The sequence below is a fragment of the Bacillus rossius genome, chromosome 7 (assembly GCF_032445375.1).
Source record: "Bacillus rossius redtenbacheri isolate Brsri chromosome 7, Brsri_v3, whole genome shotgun sequence".
Taxonomy (NCBI): Eukaryota; Metazoa; Arthropoda; class Insecta; order Phasmatodea; family Bacillidae; genus Bacillus; species Bacillus rossius.
In genome coordinates this window covers 67917052-67936452 of record NC_086335.1, presented here as the reverse complement: position 1 = coordinate 67936452, position 19401 = coordinate 67917052, and the positions used below count along the sequence as shown (strand labels likewise).

At 40.0% G+C, this 19401-nt stretch overlaps 1 protein-coding gene across 3 annotated transcripts; it reads left to right on the top strand.

The window, feature by feature from the left end:
• Positions 1-8365: 8365 nt before the first annotated feature.
• Positions 8366-18717, top strand: LOC134534278 (kelch-like protein 17). Of its 3 annotated transcripts, none has more exons than XM_063372592.1 (6): positions 8366-8716; positions 8840-9137; positions 11062-11223; positions 12256-12532; positions 13813-13995; positions 18431-18717. In XM_063372592.1, exons 2-6 carry the CDS (start codon positions 8845-8847, stop codon positions 18638-18640), a joined length of 1125 nt encoding a protein of 374 aa, XP_063228662.1. In that variant the 5' UTR covers positions 8366-8716; positions 8840-8844; the 3' UTR covers positions 18641-18717. The 3 variants fall into 3 exon arrangements, with proteins under 3 accessions (XP_063228662.1, XP_063228660.1, XP_063228661.1); XM_063372590.1 differs by having other exon boundaries at positions 18386-18717; XM_063372591.1 differs by having other exon boundaries at positions 8372-8716; positions 13875-13995; positions 18386-18717.
• The last annotated feature ends 684 nt before the right edge of the window (positions 18718-19401 follow it).

Here is a 19401-nt window from a genome sequence, read left to right as displayed (position 1 = left end):
GCCCACGGACACACGTCTGTTCCCGGCGCGGAGTGGTTCGAGACTGCCGGACATGGCCGCCTCGCAAGGAAGTGAAACTTTCTCTTCTTTGTGAGTCGGCATCAAAAAACTTATATTAACTTAATTTGCTCTATTATAAGCTAAAAACACGTTCCAGGTGCTCAATTAAAAGGTAGCACCTGGTAATTGTGTGCTTAAGGCTTAACAACAGTTTTATAGTAGTATTTAATTATTTGAATTGTGGCATCAAGTTGGCGACTGTAAATTTATCAACATATTGTCTCACTGTGAGCTGTTGTAGTTGGATTTCTTCTAATCTGACACGATCATAGTCACGGGCATTTTAATTAAGGCCAGTGGCCGCGGTGACTTTTAATGAGGTTTTTTGTCTATTGGGGTCACGCCCGGGACGCTCGCCTGACTCAATCCGGCTGGGCAAGGGGCGCGCTCCGAAAATGGGATACGGTACTGGCGGTGCGGAGCACGGGCTTAAAGGCCATGGTCGGTACGACGTCAGTAAAAAGAGGTTTCGAGGAAGTGACTATAATTACCACAAGTGAGTTCAATGCAGACAATGGATGATGTCTCTCCGTGGGACGTGCGTCCGCCCCGGTCCACTAGTCGCGCTGTACTGGCGTGATGTCATGGCGCCTGGCCGAGGCTCGGTGGCCCTCGCGCCAGGATTGACCTCATTACGTTAGTTTCTAATGTGACATGTTAATAAGAGAATTTAAGGGCGTTAAATTCTTACATTAATTATTAAAGCTGAATCAAGATCACTCGTCCCTTCTACAAATTGAAGTTAGTATGTTTAGGAATTATTTCCTTTAAATTTTACGTCACACCAGCGACTGTTCGTCTCTTGCCGGACTGCTCTGGTGGGGGCAATAACGCAACACAAGGGGTTAATAATTATGTCACATGGTTTAATTGACTAATTTAGGCAGAAGGCCGCCAGGGGGACACTCACACACGTATCGACGTATTTACACACGTGAGTGCCCGGGCACTCCTACGTCGCACTTTCGTTAATCAACTTTTAATGTATACATAATATTGTTTAATATTCTGTGTTTGTTTTTGCAACGTGGTCGGCTGTAATGTCGTTCTGTTTATTAGGTGGGGCCGGGTTCTACCTTGGTTGCTGTTGGCTCGCCTGACTCGGGTGGGCCATGGCTAGGGGCGCGTTCCGTTAGCGGGGTTTAATACTGGCGGTTGCAGGTCGGGCTTTAGGGTGGCTTTCGGTCGGACGACGTCAATAGTATGAATGCAGCTATTGTAATCTAGTAAATAATTTAAACAGCAATAAAGCATCACCGGTTACTACAATATTCAGGGCGTGGAAGTGGAGTGTCTCTGCCCCTGATGTTCTAATTTATTCCAGCCTTATCACACACAGATACGAGTATATTCTCTATTTGTGAACTGATCCACAGGATTCAACACTTCAGGCTAGTTGGTACCTTCATAAATCATTAACAATCAATTTTCACATTAGAAAATAAAACTGGACATCAAAATAACATTTAATAATTATATTTATATCACTCATAGATTGCCATTCGGATGACAAGTTTCGTTCAAATTGGCATGTATTCGTCTCGCCGCACTATGTTGAAATAAATGCGTTCGTGCCACTCATAAGGCTATGCATACTTCCCTGTGAGGTATTAAGGTGACATTATGGTTATGCAAGCATAAGTATACCAACTGGTGTAAAATATAAACAGTTTAGTTTTATGATTACTGACCATATTTTTGTCAACAAATTTGCAAACTGTAAATATCCCACCATCTAATATGGTTCACTCTGACACGTACCCCGCTACCTCTATGTGAATTTAAGTGACTTAAGTATTGTTCGGAATCTCAGGGTAGGTTCGGCCTTGTGGCTAGACGCAGTGGTTCGACACAGTAGGGCTACCCGAGCTGTTTAGGCCACTCGAGACACCTGAAAAGAACAAGAAAATACCGGCTGATTTAGTGATTTCTTATTAATTTATTCCGGCACAGCTCTATACATAGTGCTGCCCGTCCTGGCCGTAACGGTTGTCCCGAAAAGAATCGTCACACACGCAACCACTCACTCAGTGGTGGCTCACGGTTTTACTACCCGGTAGGGTCATTTTGGACACGAAGCGATGATTACAAAACAAACCCTAACATAACACACTAGAATCCTGATCAAGATTACACTTCACAATTATAATTATGTAGTACACTGGGCTAAGAACGCGTAGTCCCGTAACTTCGGCTACGCTACATGAATCTTAGGACTGTTCCAGAAATTGACGCGTTAGTATGATTGTTTGTTACGTGTTGCCTACTGGCTGCCCTGTGCGGGCTTCAACTAATTAGACGATTGGCTACGATATCGCGTGAAGCGCCGACGTATAATCTCGCAGTTCGTACATAGTACTTACGTATCACATCGAACGCTCGTCTTGGAGCACTGAATAGTTAGGTTACATACCACTCGGTAAGTCGAGGCCGACCACGGGACTGGAAGAAAAGGTTTACGGAAATATACAACTATTGAAAACTACATATCAGTGAAAATAAGAAATGCTGGTCCCATGCCGCGCGGAGGCTGCCGGCCTCTGTGAGCTTCGGAATAATACCGCCGCTCTCACCGCGCGCGACCCCCGTCCCTGTTAACCCTACCGCGGAAAACATGTGATTTACGCGGGAAACTGAACCGGCCAGGTTCGGGACAAGGCGCACGGTGAAACATAATTTTGAAAGAAATAAAGTGTTAAACAATGAATATAATGTCTAATATGTTCCTGTGGAAAAAATACATAAACAATTTTGTAGTTCGGCGGAGGGCTATAACACACCCGGCCGGTCTCCTCCGCCGATGTGGCCCTAACTGCGTGGCGTTCGCCCCGTTGCACTTTCTACACTGTGGTGCACGCCCGACCGCGTTGGGTGTACACGATTTCGTGAGGCATTGATGAGGCATACCGGTTTATGCGATATAGAGGAGCATTGGCGTTTGGCGTCAACTCCTACAAGCAAGTTGTATAATCTCTGCTCCTTTCAACTCATATCAGACTGATAGATATGCAATTTGTAATACAGCAAACACCTGTATTATGTTTATGTAACCTCCACAGAAATTTAGATCAGGTTTATTAAATCTCTCTGATTTGTCATTCGCTAGAATAATTATTCCAAAAATGTCAAGCATCTATCTTTCGCCCAATTTCACCACAATGTCGTTAAAGATTATTTAACCAACTAAATTAATAATGAATTGTCTACTATTTTTTTATCTCCATTATACTGATATATTTGCATTACGAGTAATATTTTGGTAATTTTCTTGTACTTACCTTGCACTTAAAAAAAAAAAATTATAAGCTCGAATCTATGGCCGATTTTGTTTCTACTTATTTGTTTATATATTTTTTTTTAAGGTTATGTTGATTGTTGATGGTTAATTTTCGCTACTTATTTGAAATAACTGGATAATGTCTTCAGGAGAGAATTTACGCTTCAGTGTGAAAGAAGAAGCAGAGGACGATTGTATTCCATCAGAATTCCAGGCCGCTAGAGCGTACTTACGCGAACGATTTCTAAGGGCAATGACGGGGTTAGCGGGTAAGAAATGTAAATTGTATATGCTACAAGACACTGAAGTGAGTGCAGAATTCAAGGGATGTGATAAAGACGTTACGAGATTGCTTGTAAGCAATTTGGAAACACCTTGTGGAAAACAGCCGTACGCGTTGATCCGAACTGCCGATACACTCGTGATGCAAATTCCAGATATTGGTGAAGTGTGTTTTTAAGGAATTACGGTTTAGGACATAAAGTTAGTGACTTGAATAACAAACATCACTGCTCCCACTCCTGCTTCGCTGTTTAAATTTGTTCTTTATGAAAATGGAACACTTAATAGTTTGAAAGTGAACACAACTAGTTCTAAGGGTAAATGTTAAATGTAGTGGCTTAATATTGTTGATTGAAAGAAGATATTTTCCGTTAATAATGTTTTATGAGTATTATGTATGTTGCTTGATTATCCCTTAAAACATTGTTTTCAGCTCCCACTTGATTCTAAAAAAAAAACTAATAGTATGTTTAGAAGAATTGTGGACTAAAAGCATCAAAAATGAGTGAATTGTTTTAAGAAGTATAATATGACCAATTTCAATATTTTTCCAAATATTATTTACTCTTTTTAAATCACAAAATTTAACTCTTTTTTTTTTTGTTGTCAAACAGTGCCCTTCACGACAACCTAGTTTTTCCAGAATCCCTATAACATAGCATAGGAAATTTTAGTTGAAAAGGATTAAAAACATTTAAATGATTCTACAGTTTTTTTAATTTTTAATGTTGCTCACTTATCTAACCAACTCTTAACTTTCATTATGGTGGCACACCTTAACTTCACCATATAAAATGAGTCAATAAATAAATAGATTACCACCTAGTTTCTTCCAAAAACTTCAATTCCTAAAACATATCCTTTGCAATAAATTTTTTATACACAATTGACTGTAATGTTACCATTGATTATATGGGGAAAAAAGGGGTGGCGTGGCGGGGGGGGGGGGGGAGTTGTAGGTGGGATGATATATCCCCCCTCCCGAAGTTATGAAAAAATTTTCAAAATATCAGTGAAGAAATGCTTTACTGTGTGGGAATCCCTGTCATCTAAGGCTACTACTGTAGGCCCATATGCCAGTGAGCTATTGTCAATAGTAATGTAGGTTTTTTAAATACAAGTGTCATGTTTTATTGTTTATTAATCCTCTCTTAGAAAAAATTCATTTATCTACCATTGAATGTAACAACCCATTATGGAGTCTCTATGAATGGTTTTGTAATATTTAAATTCTAATAGGGCAATTACTATAGAATTAATTTAGATGCTGATAAAATTTATTTAAATTATTTATATTATACCATTTATTTCCAATAAGCTGCTACTTTCAACATGTACAGTCTGGTACACAAAAGTAACTGATTGTCGAGGTCATAATTTCAAATGTTCAGATTTATATAGTCTTTTCTAGTTTTAATGATGAGGTATTGCAAAAGCTTAAAATATTGGTAATGTATAAAATATTTGAAAAATAAAGAATTGTAGGTAAAATATCATCTTTAACGTGCAACGTAACACTGATGTAAAACACTGTTTGTGGATGCTCCTCAATAATATTTTTTTTTTATTATGCTTAAATTTAAGAGGTGTGTTGTCAATGGCATGTATTGTATAATGATGTATATTCCAGAAATTTCTAAAGATAATTCTGGACAATAGGAACTTAAATGTAACAAAAAATAATATTTTTTTTTTGTGTATGGACTATTCAACATTTTTTATAGGGATTTTGTGATATACAAGTTGTTTCCTACCTCGTGATGGTTGATTGCACGAGAGGGTCGGTAGGACGACTGCAGTGTGTGGGTCTGCTGAAGACGAAGGGTTGCATGAAGATCTGAGTGGGTTGAAAGGAACGACAGGAAGATACTTAATTGTGGGTAAGACAAAGTGGTCAGGTTTGCTATAAAAAAAAAAATGTTCAGAGAGTGTACCACTGGAGGGTAGTTGTAGCAGGTGAGACCTCAAACTATAAATACCTAGGGATAGGTATTAAAGAATGCTTACATGTGTCAAAAGCTTTACTCAGATCAAAATAAATGTTTTTTTTTTTTTTTTTTCATTTAATTTTTATGTTAAATTTATTGGGATTTTAATTGTTGTTGCTGGTATTACTAAAAGTGCTCAAATTCCTTTTTCTCCTTGACTTCCTTCAACAATAGTGGCTCCCATTCCTGTCTTCATTGGTTCATTTATCAACTATTGTTACTGCTGGGGTATATTTATTAATTCGTTTTAACCCAATATAATACTGATAGATCATCGTCATTTATATTGATATTTATTTCAATAATTAGGCCTACTATGTTTATATCATCAATCTGCCTATGTGATAATATCTCACCATAGGTGTAACTGGCAAATTTAAATAATTTTTTATTGTATTACATGGTACAGAATGTAAATAAATGTTTTTTTCTTAATATTGGCACTACTACAGATTTATATTGACAATATGAGTTTAAACAATTGCTAAAATGTCCTTACAGTCTTTAAAAATGACATTAGGAAAGCCATATACTCCAGCTGATATCACTGATTTTAGAGATTTTATTGCCCAATGAACAAGACTGTTGGTTATAGTGTGTGGTAGGTATACTAATGTATTTACATATTTATCATATTCATCATATTTATATATTTGTGGTTGCAGCTATATATTATTTTTCTGATAATAGACTCCAGCAAAGTGTTTACCAATATAATCTGCTATAACTGGGTCACTTATTACAAAATCATTTTTGATGATTACAGGAGACTGAAACCTTCCTTCTTAATTTTAACGAAGTTACAAAATTTTTATGTTTATTTTTTAAATTATATTCGATCTGTTTTTATTATAGAATTTAGTTAACCAAGATTCCAAAGGCATATGGTATAAAAATTTGTATTTAATGCATTTAAAAAATATATATATTGGGTATTGTTCTTAACCCGATGTTGACATTGTAGAATATTACGTATGGGCGCCTCAAATTATATCATTACCCAATAGCTTGTATTTGGCACATTCAGGATCACTAAACATGAGCACTTTTTATCCCTTTGCACACCAGCAGCACTCCTTTCCATAAACAGTAATTCATTTTAAAGCTATCCGTAAAATTGTGCTATTAGTCAACCCAAGGGCCAGAAGACCATGTTGAAAATAGGTTCATAATGCATTTCAGCCACTGCTATATAAAATGAAGAGAAACTATACCGGGTAAGGAAGTAGCTTGGTGAATAATTCACTGACGTTTCGGTCGACATTGCAGTCGCCATCATCAGGGAGCGGTTACCTACTGACCGAAACCCCGGTGAATTATTCACCTAAGGACACGGCTACAACCCAGAAGCCAAGCTACTTAAAACAAAGCCTGCGAACATTATTATACCAGGCAAGACCTGTGCCGCAATAGACCACACATTTTCTAAACGATTGTCTACCATAAAAAGCACCCACCACTCCTACAAACGCCTCTCTTCGAATGTGTTTTATGTAGAGGTGGGTCGAAAAGTATCAACCTGATACTTTTGAACTGATACGCGCCTGTATCAGGAACGGCAAACGAGTACACTTGAAAAGTATCAAGTACTTTAGTATCAGTTCAGAATTCGCCTGGAACAACACCACGGCCAATGTGCGCAGAACCCGATCGCAGATGACGGTCACTTGGGCGGAGCTTGTGAAAGGGGAGGGAGCAGGAACGACGAATAAGGGATAAAGAAGGGAAATAATGTAGGGGAGGAAGCGCAGGGGAAGGCGTTGAAGGAGAGGCGTAAAGCGAAATTGTTACGAGTCGTTTGGTTATTGTCTCACATCAAAGTATGCTCAGTGCGCAGTGCGTGCACAGTCTCGTTCAATAATAAAACTAATGAAATTTTAATATTAAAAAGTACATTAATACAAGATATAATATTTATATTTGTGCACCTAACAGCTATGAAAATGCAAATAAATTCTCAGTTGACACTAATAACAGATGTAATCAACATTAGGACTTTTTTTTCCCCGAAAACAATTAGTAACTAGTGTTTTCATACATTAAAAGATTACGATTTTATCAAATATTAAAAATAAAAAAAACAGATACGTACATTAGTGAGCATACTATATCAATGTTTACGTTTCAAATGTTTCTTCAGATTAGTCGATGATGATTTATAACTCAGTTTTTGTTTACACAAATTACAATTAGCAAAATCATTATTTTCCGTAAAAAAAATTCCACACAAATGAAGTCTTTTTCCTGCACTTATCCATTCCTTATTTCACTATAAAGATACTAACTACAAAGCATGACAGCCCGCAACAATGCACATGGTAATACACGGCCAGGACGAACTGCAGTGAATGTTGAACTGATTGATACTGGCTGTATCAGGCGGGCATGATAGTAACAGAGGTAGAGAATTATAGGACGTGAGAAATAATGTATCAGAGACACCGATACCTTTTTACACTGGTGGTGACGGCACGGAGGATGTGTACCCTGTAACGAGATTGCTGATAACTTGTCACTTCTGGGACCGTTACTGCCCTGATACAAAATTATCAGATACTTGTAATTAGGTACATTACTGTATCAGTATCAGGTTAGAACATATACCGAAAATTGCTGTAACAACCCACCTCTAGTTTTATGTTCTATGCTTTCTATGATGGAAATCATAGAACAAGGAGTAGAGAATGACAAAGTACTGAATCAATATTATACTTCTATCCTCCTTGGCATAGAACAAATATCTTATTTGGCTACGATCACATTTCTTCGAATGAGCGCCATTCTCCGAAAATAATACTATAATAGTAACAAAAAAAAATGTAAATTTGATCTACTGTTGCAATATTTAAATGTTGTAAAATATTTTTTATAAAAAAATGAGTTGTTATCGAGATATTGTTTTTGGTGCCACTTTATTGCAAGATTGTACTATGTAGATAAAATTCAATGCCTGGTTTTTCTTTGATAAAATACGACAAATATAAAACTGCATGATTATCAAATTATTGTATCAAGTTTAGTTATATCGACTGTAATAAAGTTCATTCTCCGATGTTCATTTCAAATATATAATACAATTCAGCAAGCAAACGACCAATCTTCTTCACAGGCAAGCTATTCCATGGATGTTTAGTTTGAATATTAGTGTGCTGCTTTGGTTGTATTTATTGTGCAAGTCCTTTAGATTTAGCAAAGAATTATACAATTGTGTATTTGTGTGGTTTGTTATCAGTGAAAATGGACTTGGAGGATAGTTTCTTGGACGAAGACTCAGAAGCCTCGTACTCCGACGAGGACAGTCTGAAGTCGGAGAACTCACATGACCTGTACGACGAGGACGCCAGCAAGAGAGACTCGAGCAGCGAGGGGCAGGCGGAGATGGAAGACGAGGACGTCCTGTGGAACCCCAAGGACATCAAAATGAAGGATGTTCCCGACGATAAGCCCAATATCAAGGACATGATCAAGAAGTACATAACAGACCCGAAAAATGCGGACTGCGTGGTGTCGGTGCGCGGCAAGGAATTCAGGTCATACTATAGACTAAATACAAATATAGACCAAATCTTGTCTTCTCCGCAAGAGGTTGGTTTACAATTGGTTTAGACTAGTTTATGATAGCCAAACATTAAGCAGATGCATTTGTTTACAAATTGTTTTCCAACAGACACATTAATTTCAAATGCTAGCCTACCTCTAGTGGCATACACAGAAGATCTTCTTGGAGAATATCTGGAGAAAATATGTTACAGTCTATTCTACTAGGTAGGACTCATCTAAGTTGACGTGTCCTTGGATGTTCAGAGTTTTCATCGTCTATAGACTGGTTTACACTCGCAATTTAGCTTTCACCTGGTGGCCAGAAATCCTCAGCTTCTCTCAATACCCCTTCCATCACTAAATCAGACATCTCCCCAGATCTTGACATCTCTCACCCTTCCTGCAACCCATTCCACTCCTTCCATGTCCTCACATGGAAGGAATGTCTCTCTTTCCGTTCGCCTCCATACTCTCTGGAGCTTCTACCTGTGATCTCTCTGGCCTTTAACCCCCCCCCCCTCAGTGTCCCCTAATTCCCAGCTGTCACCACCCCCTTTCACAATTTATCACCTTAAAAAGCCTGACTAACCTTTCCACCTTTTTCATTCCTTGTAACACTTCCCACCCTAACTCCTTAATTTTTCCGACAGACTATGCATTTTCCCTCCTGACCTTCTCTTCTCTGCCACATACTCCTCAACCAGTATGCTGCTCTACGCTGCAACTTGTCTAGCTCCTTTGCCACAGTCTCTAGGTATGGATCCCAGATCACAGCCGCATACTTCATCATTTCCCTTACACTCCTCCCTGTTCCCTGTAGGGTTATATCAAGCAAACCCAGTGCCCTCTTCCCATATTCCTAATCTGCTGAACTTGTTTTGCCAATCTCATGTTATTTCGCAATTATATACTAGATGTGTCAGTCGCTAGCAGGGACATCGAGAAAGTATCTATACTTTTTGGTACACAAAAGCACCACCTACTTACTCCTTCGGCTTTAGAAGTGCAGATTATTAAACTATTGCTTAAATTTTTGAAGAAAATAGAATACATCACCAAGAAACTGTCCGTTGAGAAGCAAAATCATACCGATAATCAATTGCCTTAAATCTCAGACAATTGGTTTAAGTATTCCCAGTGACAACAGCATTGACAGCAGTGTAGTAAAGACAGTGAAGAATGAGGTGATAAAACAATTACCTAAAACATATATTTGAATACATTGAAGGTAATAATTTGATGTCATGTCCTGCTTGCTGGACCCAAGATTAAAAAACTTTCACTTTCAATATTTCAGAGCATGTGCTAACTGCTAATACAATATTTGTAGATAGTTGCTATACCCTAGATTCAAAAACATTCTTTTTCGAGATGACAGAGCTTGTGCAAAGACAGATTAGTAGATAATTGAAATAACTTTGATTTTGATTAATTTAATGCTTGTTTTAATTAATTTATTAAAATGCTATAGAAAATAATCGATATCTTGAGGTATCGATACTTTTCTTTTAATACTTTCATGACTACGATACTTTTTTTCCAATACTGTCCCTAGTCGCTCGCATATGACTGATGATATACTTAATGGTACAACATGAGCCTCGCAAGGCCGCGTTACTCGGTCGATCGCATTAGGAAATTTCCGTTTCGCTATGCCAAATGCTTATTGGTCAATTCTTTCAAATATCCACTATATTTTAGAACAAGACCTATATATGGTATACAAAAAATTTGATGCTAACACAAGTCATCGATCCTCTCAAAAACAAATGTGGCTACGCCAATAAAGTTTTCGACGAATGCATAACCCTCCGGCATTATTTTACCAACTTCTAAAGGAGAAGGTTCGAGTTTTACAGGGTCTTAGGCCACGTGACGTTTGTTATGTTGAGTGTGTTTGTGTGTGTGTTGCAGGTGCCACAAGTTGCTGCTGCAGTGCTACTCGGACCACTTCAAGAATTGCGACAGCAACTACGTGGAGCTCAACTTTCCGTCCCTCACCCCGGACATGTTCAGCGAGCTGTACTCGTGGATGTACGGCTCGCCGTTCAGCTACAAGAGGATTCTCCACCCCAGGCATGTCTGCACACGCCCGGCCAACAACCAGCTCCACACTGACCACTCGATAAGTGAAGGGGGGAGGAAATTGATAGGTGGGGCGAAATGTCCAGCGTGGAATGGCACGTGTAGAATGGTACGGAAAGGTGAAGAAGAGATGTTCAAGGTGTAGCCCATCATGTCTCTTCATGTCTGCAGCAGCTCTGGTACTGCATGGGGCACTGGCATGTAACTTCAATTTATTCAATTTTATGCAGAAAAAAAATTGAAACTACAGGGAATTTACTTAAACCTAAAAAAAATAATAATCGCACTGATCTGATAAACATACTCCATGGACGAAACGAACAACCACACTTAAGGAGGGACTAGACAATTCTGAATTTATAACTGGAAACTGAAATGTTCTTGGCTCATTAAATTTCATTGGAGAAAAGAAAAATTCAATTTCGCCGACATGGTAGTTTCTTCATTTTCAAAGTAGACAAAATTTAAAAAAAAAAAGAAGGAATAATCCTACTTTGTTGAAAGAGTTGTAGAACAGATTAAAATAAAGAGGCGCGATATGGTAAACGATATGGTAAACGATAAACGATGTTCTAGGATTTCCTATGAAGGGAATATTTTTGCAGATGCCATTATTCATCTGCGATTTCTACCTCTACCCTGTAAAGAGATAAGATTGTATATATATTTTTTTATTTATATATCCAGTGCATTTTGTTTGTATTTATGGTTTTAGATATATATTTAACATGTTAAATTAATATATCTTATTATTTTTTAGCATTAATTTGTTGAAAACTGCTTCTCTACTCTCTGGGCTTTGATCTCGATTATGTCTTGTTGATGAGTCTCTACATAAAAAAGAAAATGAGAGAGAAACTTAAACAAAAGTAATAATTTTTATGAATATTTGATTTTAATATTCTTAAGAGAGATATTTTTCAACAGTATGATCATGGATAGCAGATTCTGAAGGAACACATTAGTGGAGGCTAAAGGGTGAAAGGCGAGCGGCGAAGCGAGAGGGTCAGGGTCCCCACGCAGGACGATCCTCGACGTGCTGATCTCAGCCGTGGACCTGGGCGTGCGCGAGTTGGAGGAGCAGTGCTGGGCCGTGTTCAACAGCAAGGACGTGTTCAACGAGGAGACGGCCTACTCCATGTTCCTGGAGGCGAAGCTCAAGTCGTGCGACATGGTGGCCGACATCATGCTGCCTCGCATCAGCAAGTTCTTCAAGCACCTCGCCGCCTCCGACGACTTCCTGAAGCTGCCGGCGAGGCACGCGGCCGACCTGCTCGACTCTGCGCACGTCAGCGTGCCGGTGAGCCGTCGGCAGCACTTCTCTGCGATGTCTCGCCCCCACACTGTAGTTCATGGTGTGCCCCCAGGCCATCACGCAGCCGTCCAGGGCTTTAGTTTCGACAACTCGCTTAAAGCGTGTCATTTCAGAAGCATCCCACACTTCCGTACATGGGCGTATCTAGCACATAAATTTTGGCGGGAGGTTGGGAATGAATAACATAAAATAAATTTATTTCTTTAAATGCTAGTACCTCCATCGAGTTAAGCATCAAATGTCTGTTTATTTTCAAACTATGCTTTTTATGTACATTTGACACCTACTACTATATGTCATAACTGTAAATACATGTATTTTATAAACATGAAAATGGTATAAATAAAACTACTGGATGTACTTGAAAATACTGGTGGGGATGTGTCCCCCCCCCACCCTCTTCCGGCCCAACATAGACACCTGTTCTTTTCTAGAATCACTGATATCAATGGAATGGGTGCTTGCATTGTGGGACAGGTCGGCCCGATGACCAAGTGTGCACAATGGCATGGTGTAATGGTAACCTAAGTTACATTTTTTTTTGTGTTAAGCGAGGGAGATAAGCTCCCCAAAAAAATAGATCAGCCCACTGGCGGGATGTAGTGTCATGTTGGTGAGCATTAGAGACTCGTGGGAGTACCCTAGAGCAAGTGACTAGTTAAAAAAATAGAGTATGTCGTGTGGTGTGAAATGTGCTTTCCGCTCCAACGAAACCAATGCATGGGTGATCAGCCCATAATGTTCACATTAAAGGTGAATCAGGTCTGACACTTGCACAAGCGTATTACCGCGTGGGCATGTTGGTGTACAAAAAAAAAGAAATTAAGGGGGTTAGTTAGATGTTCTCTTGAAATTATTGAGACTAATAGTTCAGTCTTGCACTACGGTATTATGTTAATGTTTGCAAATGTCACTGGTGTAATGCAGGGGCGCAACAACAGGGGGGGGCAAGAGTATTTCCCCCCCTCTGAAACCTTGAAGTGGGGGCAAACGGGGGCAAAGAAAGTGCTGTGTAATCAATTTTTTAGAAAATAAAACTGCTTAAATAGCGCCATTTTCCACCTTGAAATTCAAAATTTTTCCGGGGACCCCCCCGCTTCAATAGGGGGGAACGATGATTCTTTATAAAAAGGTATATTCCCCCCCCCCTCCTTTGGAAATTTAGTTGTTGCGCCCCTGGTGTAACGGGCCTAAACCATCGGCTGCCGTAGGTACCAGTGTAGCCTGCAGAAGTGGGCAATGAGCCGACCAGGTCACTCGCGCAGGCGGAGGCGCACGTGCTCGTGGCGGCGCTGCGCTGGCTCGCTCACGACTGGGACGCCCGCAGGCAGCACGCGGCCGCCATCATGGGCTGCGTGCGCTTCCAGCGCATGTCGCCGCTGGAGCTGGTGGTGGTGCGTCGCTCGCGCCGCAGCGCCACGCTGCAGCGCCTCATGGAGCTGCCCGAGGTACTGAGACACCTGCCGTGTGTGCTGCTAGCATTCCTGCCGTTTGCACAGTTCAATCTGCTCGTTTTAATTTGCTTGTTTGTTGTAAAAGGGGGGGGGGGGGGAGCATGGCCCCCACAAGGGTGGGGATGGGTGGACCTCTGGGTCCAGGGCAGTAGCGGATCCAGAGGGGGGGCTAAGGGGCTCAAGCCCCCTCCAAAAGCATCTGGGTCCACTATTGTTTTAGTGTTTGCCTTGATAAAGCCTAGCCTCAGCTGGGTCAAGCCCCTCCCAAACCAAAATCCTGGATCCGCCACTGGCCTTAAGGGAGCCCGGACCCAGCCCTATTTTATTTTTTAAATGTTTTAACTATTATAATATTTACAAACTAGAAAAAACATATAGAATATTTCATAAATAAATCTTAGTTTGGACTTATAAAATAGTAACCATAATTAATTATACCCTGTATTTGCAGGTTAAATAACATTCTAAAAAGAGTGTAGGTAAGAAATAACCATGCAATTATAATGTGGCACGTGACTGTAAAATTGAGGGGAGGGGGCCGTCTCCGATACTGGGTCCAGGCCCCGTAATAAAATGTGTTAGGGCCTTTGGAGGGGGGGGGGGGGGGGACACAGATTTAAATTTCTGGAGAATGACCATGGCAAAAGTTTTAATTGCAAATACATATTCACACGAATCTTCAGAAATAGCAAATAATAATAAAACCATTCAGCGTACATTTCTTGTCGATGGAAATTTGAAACAAAACATAATATAACATGCTCTTGAAGTAAACCGTTCGTAAAACTATCATCAAGAAAATGCACGCTTGTGGTAAAGCTTGGTATCAAAACATGTCGAATTCGAGATCTTTACAGATGGTGAGGACTGACGAAATTTTGATCAGATTGTGAATGGAGCATTGACGGAATGAATTAGGTGGGCGTTGGGATGATCAGCACATTGACGTAAGCCCGGCCGCTTGAAGCGACTAATTCTGCCATGTTTTCCACTCTTGGAGAAATTTGGTTTTGTCTCCTGCAGGGAAATGAAGCCGGATAGCTTTGGTGCGAGTCAACTCAACTGAAAACTTAACCACCGTGGTAGTTCACATTTTGCACTACTCGCATTACGCGAACGGGCACCAACGCACTTAATTTCCTGCACTGTGCTCACCCACACAGCAGACAATATCGACAAGTGGTCATGTTTCTGCATTGTTACGGAACCATGTGTGAAAAGTTCGTGTATAAGAGGTGAGTTGATGCGAGTCGTGCAAGGAGTTGAAAGCGGATTAGGCTGCGTTCCCATTTAAACACATAAGCGAGTGCACAGCAAGCAACGCTCATGACTGTGCACACGACCTGTGTCAAATGGGTTCTCAGTTTAAATATTACTGTTAATTTTAGTCAATGAAATTTCGCTATGCATCCGACATTTATTGGCAATACTAGTAAATAGCTATATTATGTAAGTTCTTGTGCTGTTACATGACTATTCCATGCACAGAAAGTGAATTATTATTATTTTAATAACATTTTAATACATTTATTGTTATTTGTTTATTTTTGCCATGTTAAATGCTCTATATTTGTAGTTGGACGTATCTACATGTGTTACACTCTATGTCGTAGCCCGAGCTGACATCTGAGCAACAATTGGCAAGACCCCTCTAGGGCACTATTGACTTCAACGGCAAAAGAAACTTTTTCCACGTATTTTATATAACAGTATATTCATTGTTGAAAATTGACATTTTAAATTTGTGACATTTTGATATTTTCAGATGTATTGTTGAAAGTCGGTATTTGTTTTGAAGTGTAAATTTCCGTTAACGGTGTTTTTGCTCCGGCCAAAGGGAGGCCGAGTTACAAAAGTTAACAGTTTTAGAACTAAATTGTTAAGAAAAAGTGCTGTAATTGTGGCGACGTTGTTGAAATCGCCCGGGTTTCAATCCTGCATATATCTGGCAATCCTCGAAGCTAAATTAGATCATCCATGTGTAAGGATGTTTAAATCGTCGTATAAATAAATATATGTAATTAATACAGGGCACATCCGCACAGATGTGTAATTAGGAGTGAGTAATGACGTGAGTAAGAACTGACTCATATTCTCCGTCGTAAAAGACTGTTTCCTGAACCGAATGTCATAATATCCTGTTGTCGACGAAAAAAAAACAATGATTATTTTCAGAACTAAGTAAAGCCATCCAAAGACAAACATTATAGACCAACTAATATTCTATATACACATCACAGTTCCTACCCAGAGGTAAAATGAAACTGGAATCTCATATAGTTCTACCTACCCAACATTTTGAACTAAGCCGAGGTACATTTTCTTAAATTAAACGTTAATAATAATAAACTATATTTTATCTATTTTCTTCGATCTAAGAGTGAGAACAACGGACATAATAAACTGAACTAATGAACTTTTTTTGGAGACTCATGTGTGCAACGTATTTCCTGTTTGTTGTAAAGATATAATTATATACCACTTGCCAAACCATAAATACAAATATATATTTATTTTATTACAGACTATCTGTTAATCGTATTTTATTTTATTATTATTTAATATTGTGTATGTTCAACAATCCTAATTTCTCCTTGTTTTTCACTCTACCTAAACATTAGATCTGTAATATTGTTTTCTCTAATGTATTTTGTTTCACTTGTTTTTCTTTGTCAACAAGGTAAATATATATATGTAAGAGTGGCGCCCATCATAAACAGCCAATTTAATCAGTTCAAACACATGGTTGTATTGTCACCTCAACTGTTTAGCTATAGAGCTATATCCCTACATTTAATATTATGTTATGAAATAATTCCTGAGAGGAGTAGTAAAATCACTACAGAAAACTGTCTACATCAACGGAGTACACCTAAGGAGTGTAGAGGTGTAACACTACATAAAGTAAAGTGTCACACAAACTTTAGGCCCTTTTTACCTATTGGTAACGTGAGAAGAGTCTTACACTTTACATTATTTTTAAAGATATACATTTATTTGGGTTACGTAAGATTTTTAGTTAATCATTATAACCATGAAACATTTTATTTTTTATTTACATTTATTGCTAGTGACTTTTTTTTATAAATAATAGCATTAATTAATTTTTAAAGCATGAATTACACCTGAGCACTGTAATATCTCGACAATTTCTTGAAACTATATGAGTGATAAATATAAACATTTCTTATTACCGCCAATGTAGCACCCTACTCTACTCTCGTTGGCTATTGCGTTCGTAACAGAAAAAAAAGTTTTTGTAATACTTTAAAAATACGATATACGGATCGAAAGTTAGTAAATTAGCTATGTTGCATATTAAAAAATAATAAATCTAATATCTAGCATACTATGAAAGTACGCAATGAAATTTTTAAATGTGTATTAAGTCTACAAGAGAAAACAAGACAGTTTTTTTTTTTTTTTACTTAAGATGTGTAAAAATTATTTTCCCTTATTTTAAAAGTAATAACAATGCGAGAGTTTCATATAGTTGAAATTAAGTAAAATAAAATACCGTACCTCACGTCAATATACAGGTAACACAAAAGTATCTGGTAAATATTTATTCATATACCGAAGGTACGATTTAGTGTATCAAAAGTGTAAAAAAAAAAAATCAAACCGTGTGCAGGGAGGGGTACTCCACCAGGCAACACACCCGCGGAGCAAGTTGCTACTGTCCAGTCGTCACATCAGTTGCGGGAATCATGGTTTGACTGCCATTGCCCGGCTTCGAACTAAGGTTGCGGAAAGCCGGGAGTTAGTCATCATAGCGCCAATCGCTGTCATGGCTGGCCAATCCCCCTCCTAAAACATGATGCATGCGACCCTCTCTCGCATGGCTTAAACCCTGCATGATTAGAGCGTATAGGCTTTGGCCTGAGACGCACTTAGTCTCCCTCCCTAAGACCCTAACCCGGAACCCTCCCCAACAAACTTAGTTTGTATTTAGGTTAGGAAAAAAAATCACTACATCTGTAAATTAAATAGTAAATTAGGTTCGGATTACTGTGAAAAAAAACAAAAAACAATCAAGCATGGTCGGACTTAATCTGTAGGAGGGTTGCTCTTGAGGCTCTGCTGAGCAGTGGCGTAGCTAAGGTGACTGGCGCCCCTGGCCAGACTTGAAAATGGCGCCACCTCAAGGATTAAAAAAGAGGGGGGGGGGAGGGTTCAGTAACCGCGAAACCGTCGTGGCGCCCCCCCCCCCCCCCCCCCCGGCCACTCTCTCTCTCTTCGACGGCGCCCCAGGCGGGGGCCATCCCTGCCACCCGCTTGCTACGCCACTGCTTCTGAGGGCAAATTGGGAGGAAATAAATGAGATTCGGCACATGGGTTGGAATCCCTGCGTGTGGGTGGCTGGGATGTCGGACCGCGGCAGGTGCAGGCCATGGTGGAGGAGGGCCTGCAGTACGCGGTGCTGCAGATGGCGCGCGGCGCGCCGGCCCTGCCCCCGGGACAGCTGGCCGACCTGCTGGACCAGCTGGGGCTGCAGCGGCCCAAGCCGCGCCACTACTCCAGCCCCGCCGGAGACCACGACAGCGTGAGCGAGCTGCTCGAGGACCTGGTGCAGCTCGGCTCCTCCGCCCCGTCCTCGCTGACCGCCCTCTCCTGCAGCACGGTCCTGCGTCGCTGACGTCACTCACGTCCGCGCGTCGTCCTCACATGTCCTGTCCTGCTGCCGATTGTCAATAAAATAATTGTTAAAACTAACTCTTTTACTGAGCGTTCTCTACTTGCGTGGTAAAACCCACCTCAGACAATCAGGAGCGTACGTTGAATTTTCATTTCTTGTTAGAAAGTGGAAATATAACTTCTTCGCCTGTTTTTTTTCTCTTTGAAATTCCTTCTTTAGTCGAGAGAAGAAGGCTCGCGCCCGAGCCGTGCGGCTGACCGCTGATGCGCACTGCGGGGCCGCTGATGCGCATTGCGGGGCCGCGGGGCCGCGGGCTTACGTAGGCCGCGGGGCTGGCGCTGATCAGGGTCTCCACAGTTAGTACTTTCGTACTAGATATAGTACTTTTATAACTTTTTTAAAGGTTTAGTATAGATCTAGTACATTTTTCTTTAATATAATAATATTATAATAACTCCAATGTGTTTTATTACTAAGCGTAATTATTTTTTAAAAACTATGGAATGTATGTGTGTGTGGTGTGATATTTAAGTTCGAGCATTGCAATGTCATAATAACTTCCTAAATTGTTAAAAACCATAACAAATTATAATTTAGTACTTTTTTTTTTCTAATCTAGTCCTTTTTTCTGGCCTAAGTTGGTACGAAATATTTTTTCCTTGTGGAGACCCTGGCGCTGATGCGCACTGCGGGGCCGCGCGCCATAGTCGCGCTAGCGAGCGACAGTCTTTATTCTATGGTCGCGGGCGTCGCGTCGCGGG

Coding starts and splice junctions, on each gene's coding strand:
- LOC134534278 (XM_063372590.1), top strand. CDS start 8,845: ATGGACTTGGAGGATAGTTTCTTGGACGAAGACTCAGAAGCCTCGTAC. Junction 11,224..12,255: donor AAGAGGATTCTCCACCCCAG/GCATGTCTGCAC, acceptor GTCCCCACGCAG/GACGATCCTCGACGTGCTGA. Junction 13,996..18,385: donor GCCTCATGGAGCTGCCCGAG/GTACTGAGACAC, acceptor GGACCGCGGCAG/GTGCAGGCCATGGTGGAGGA.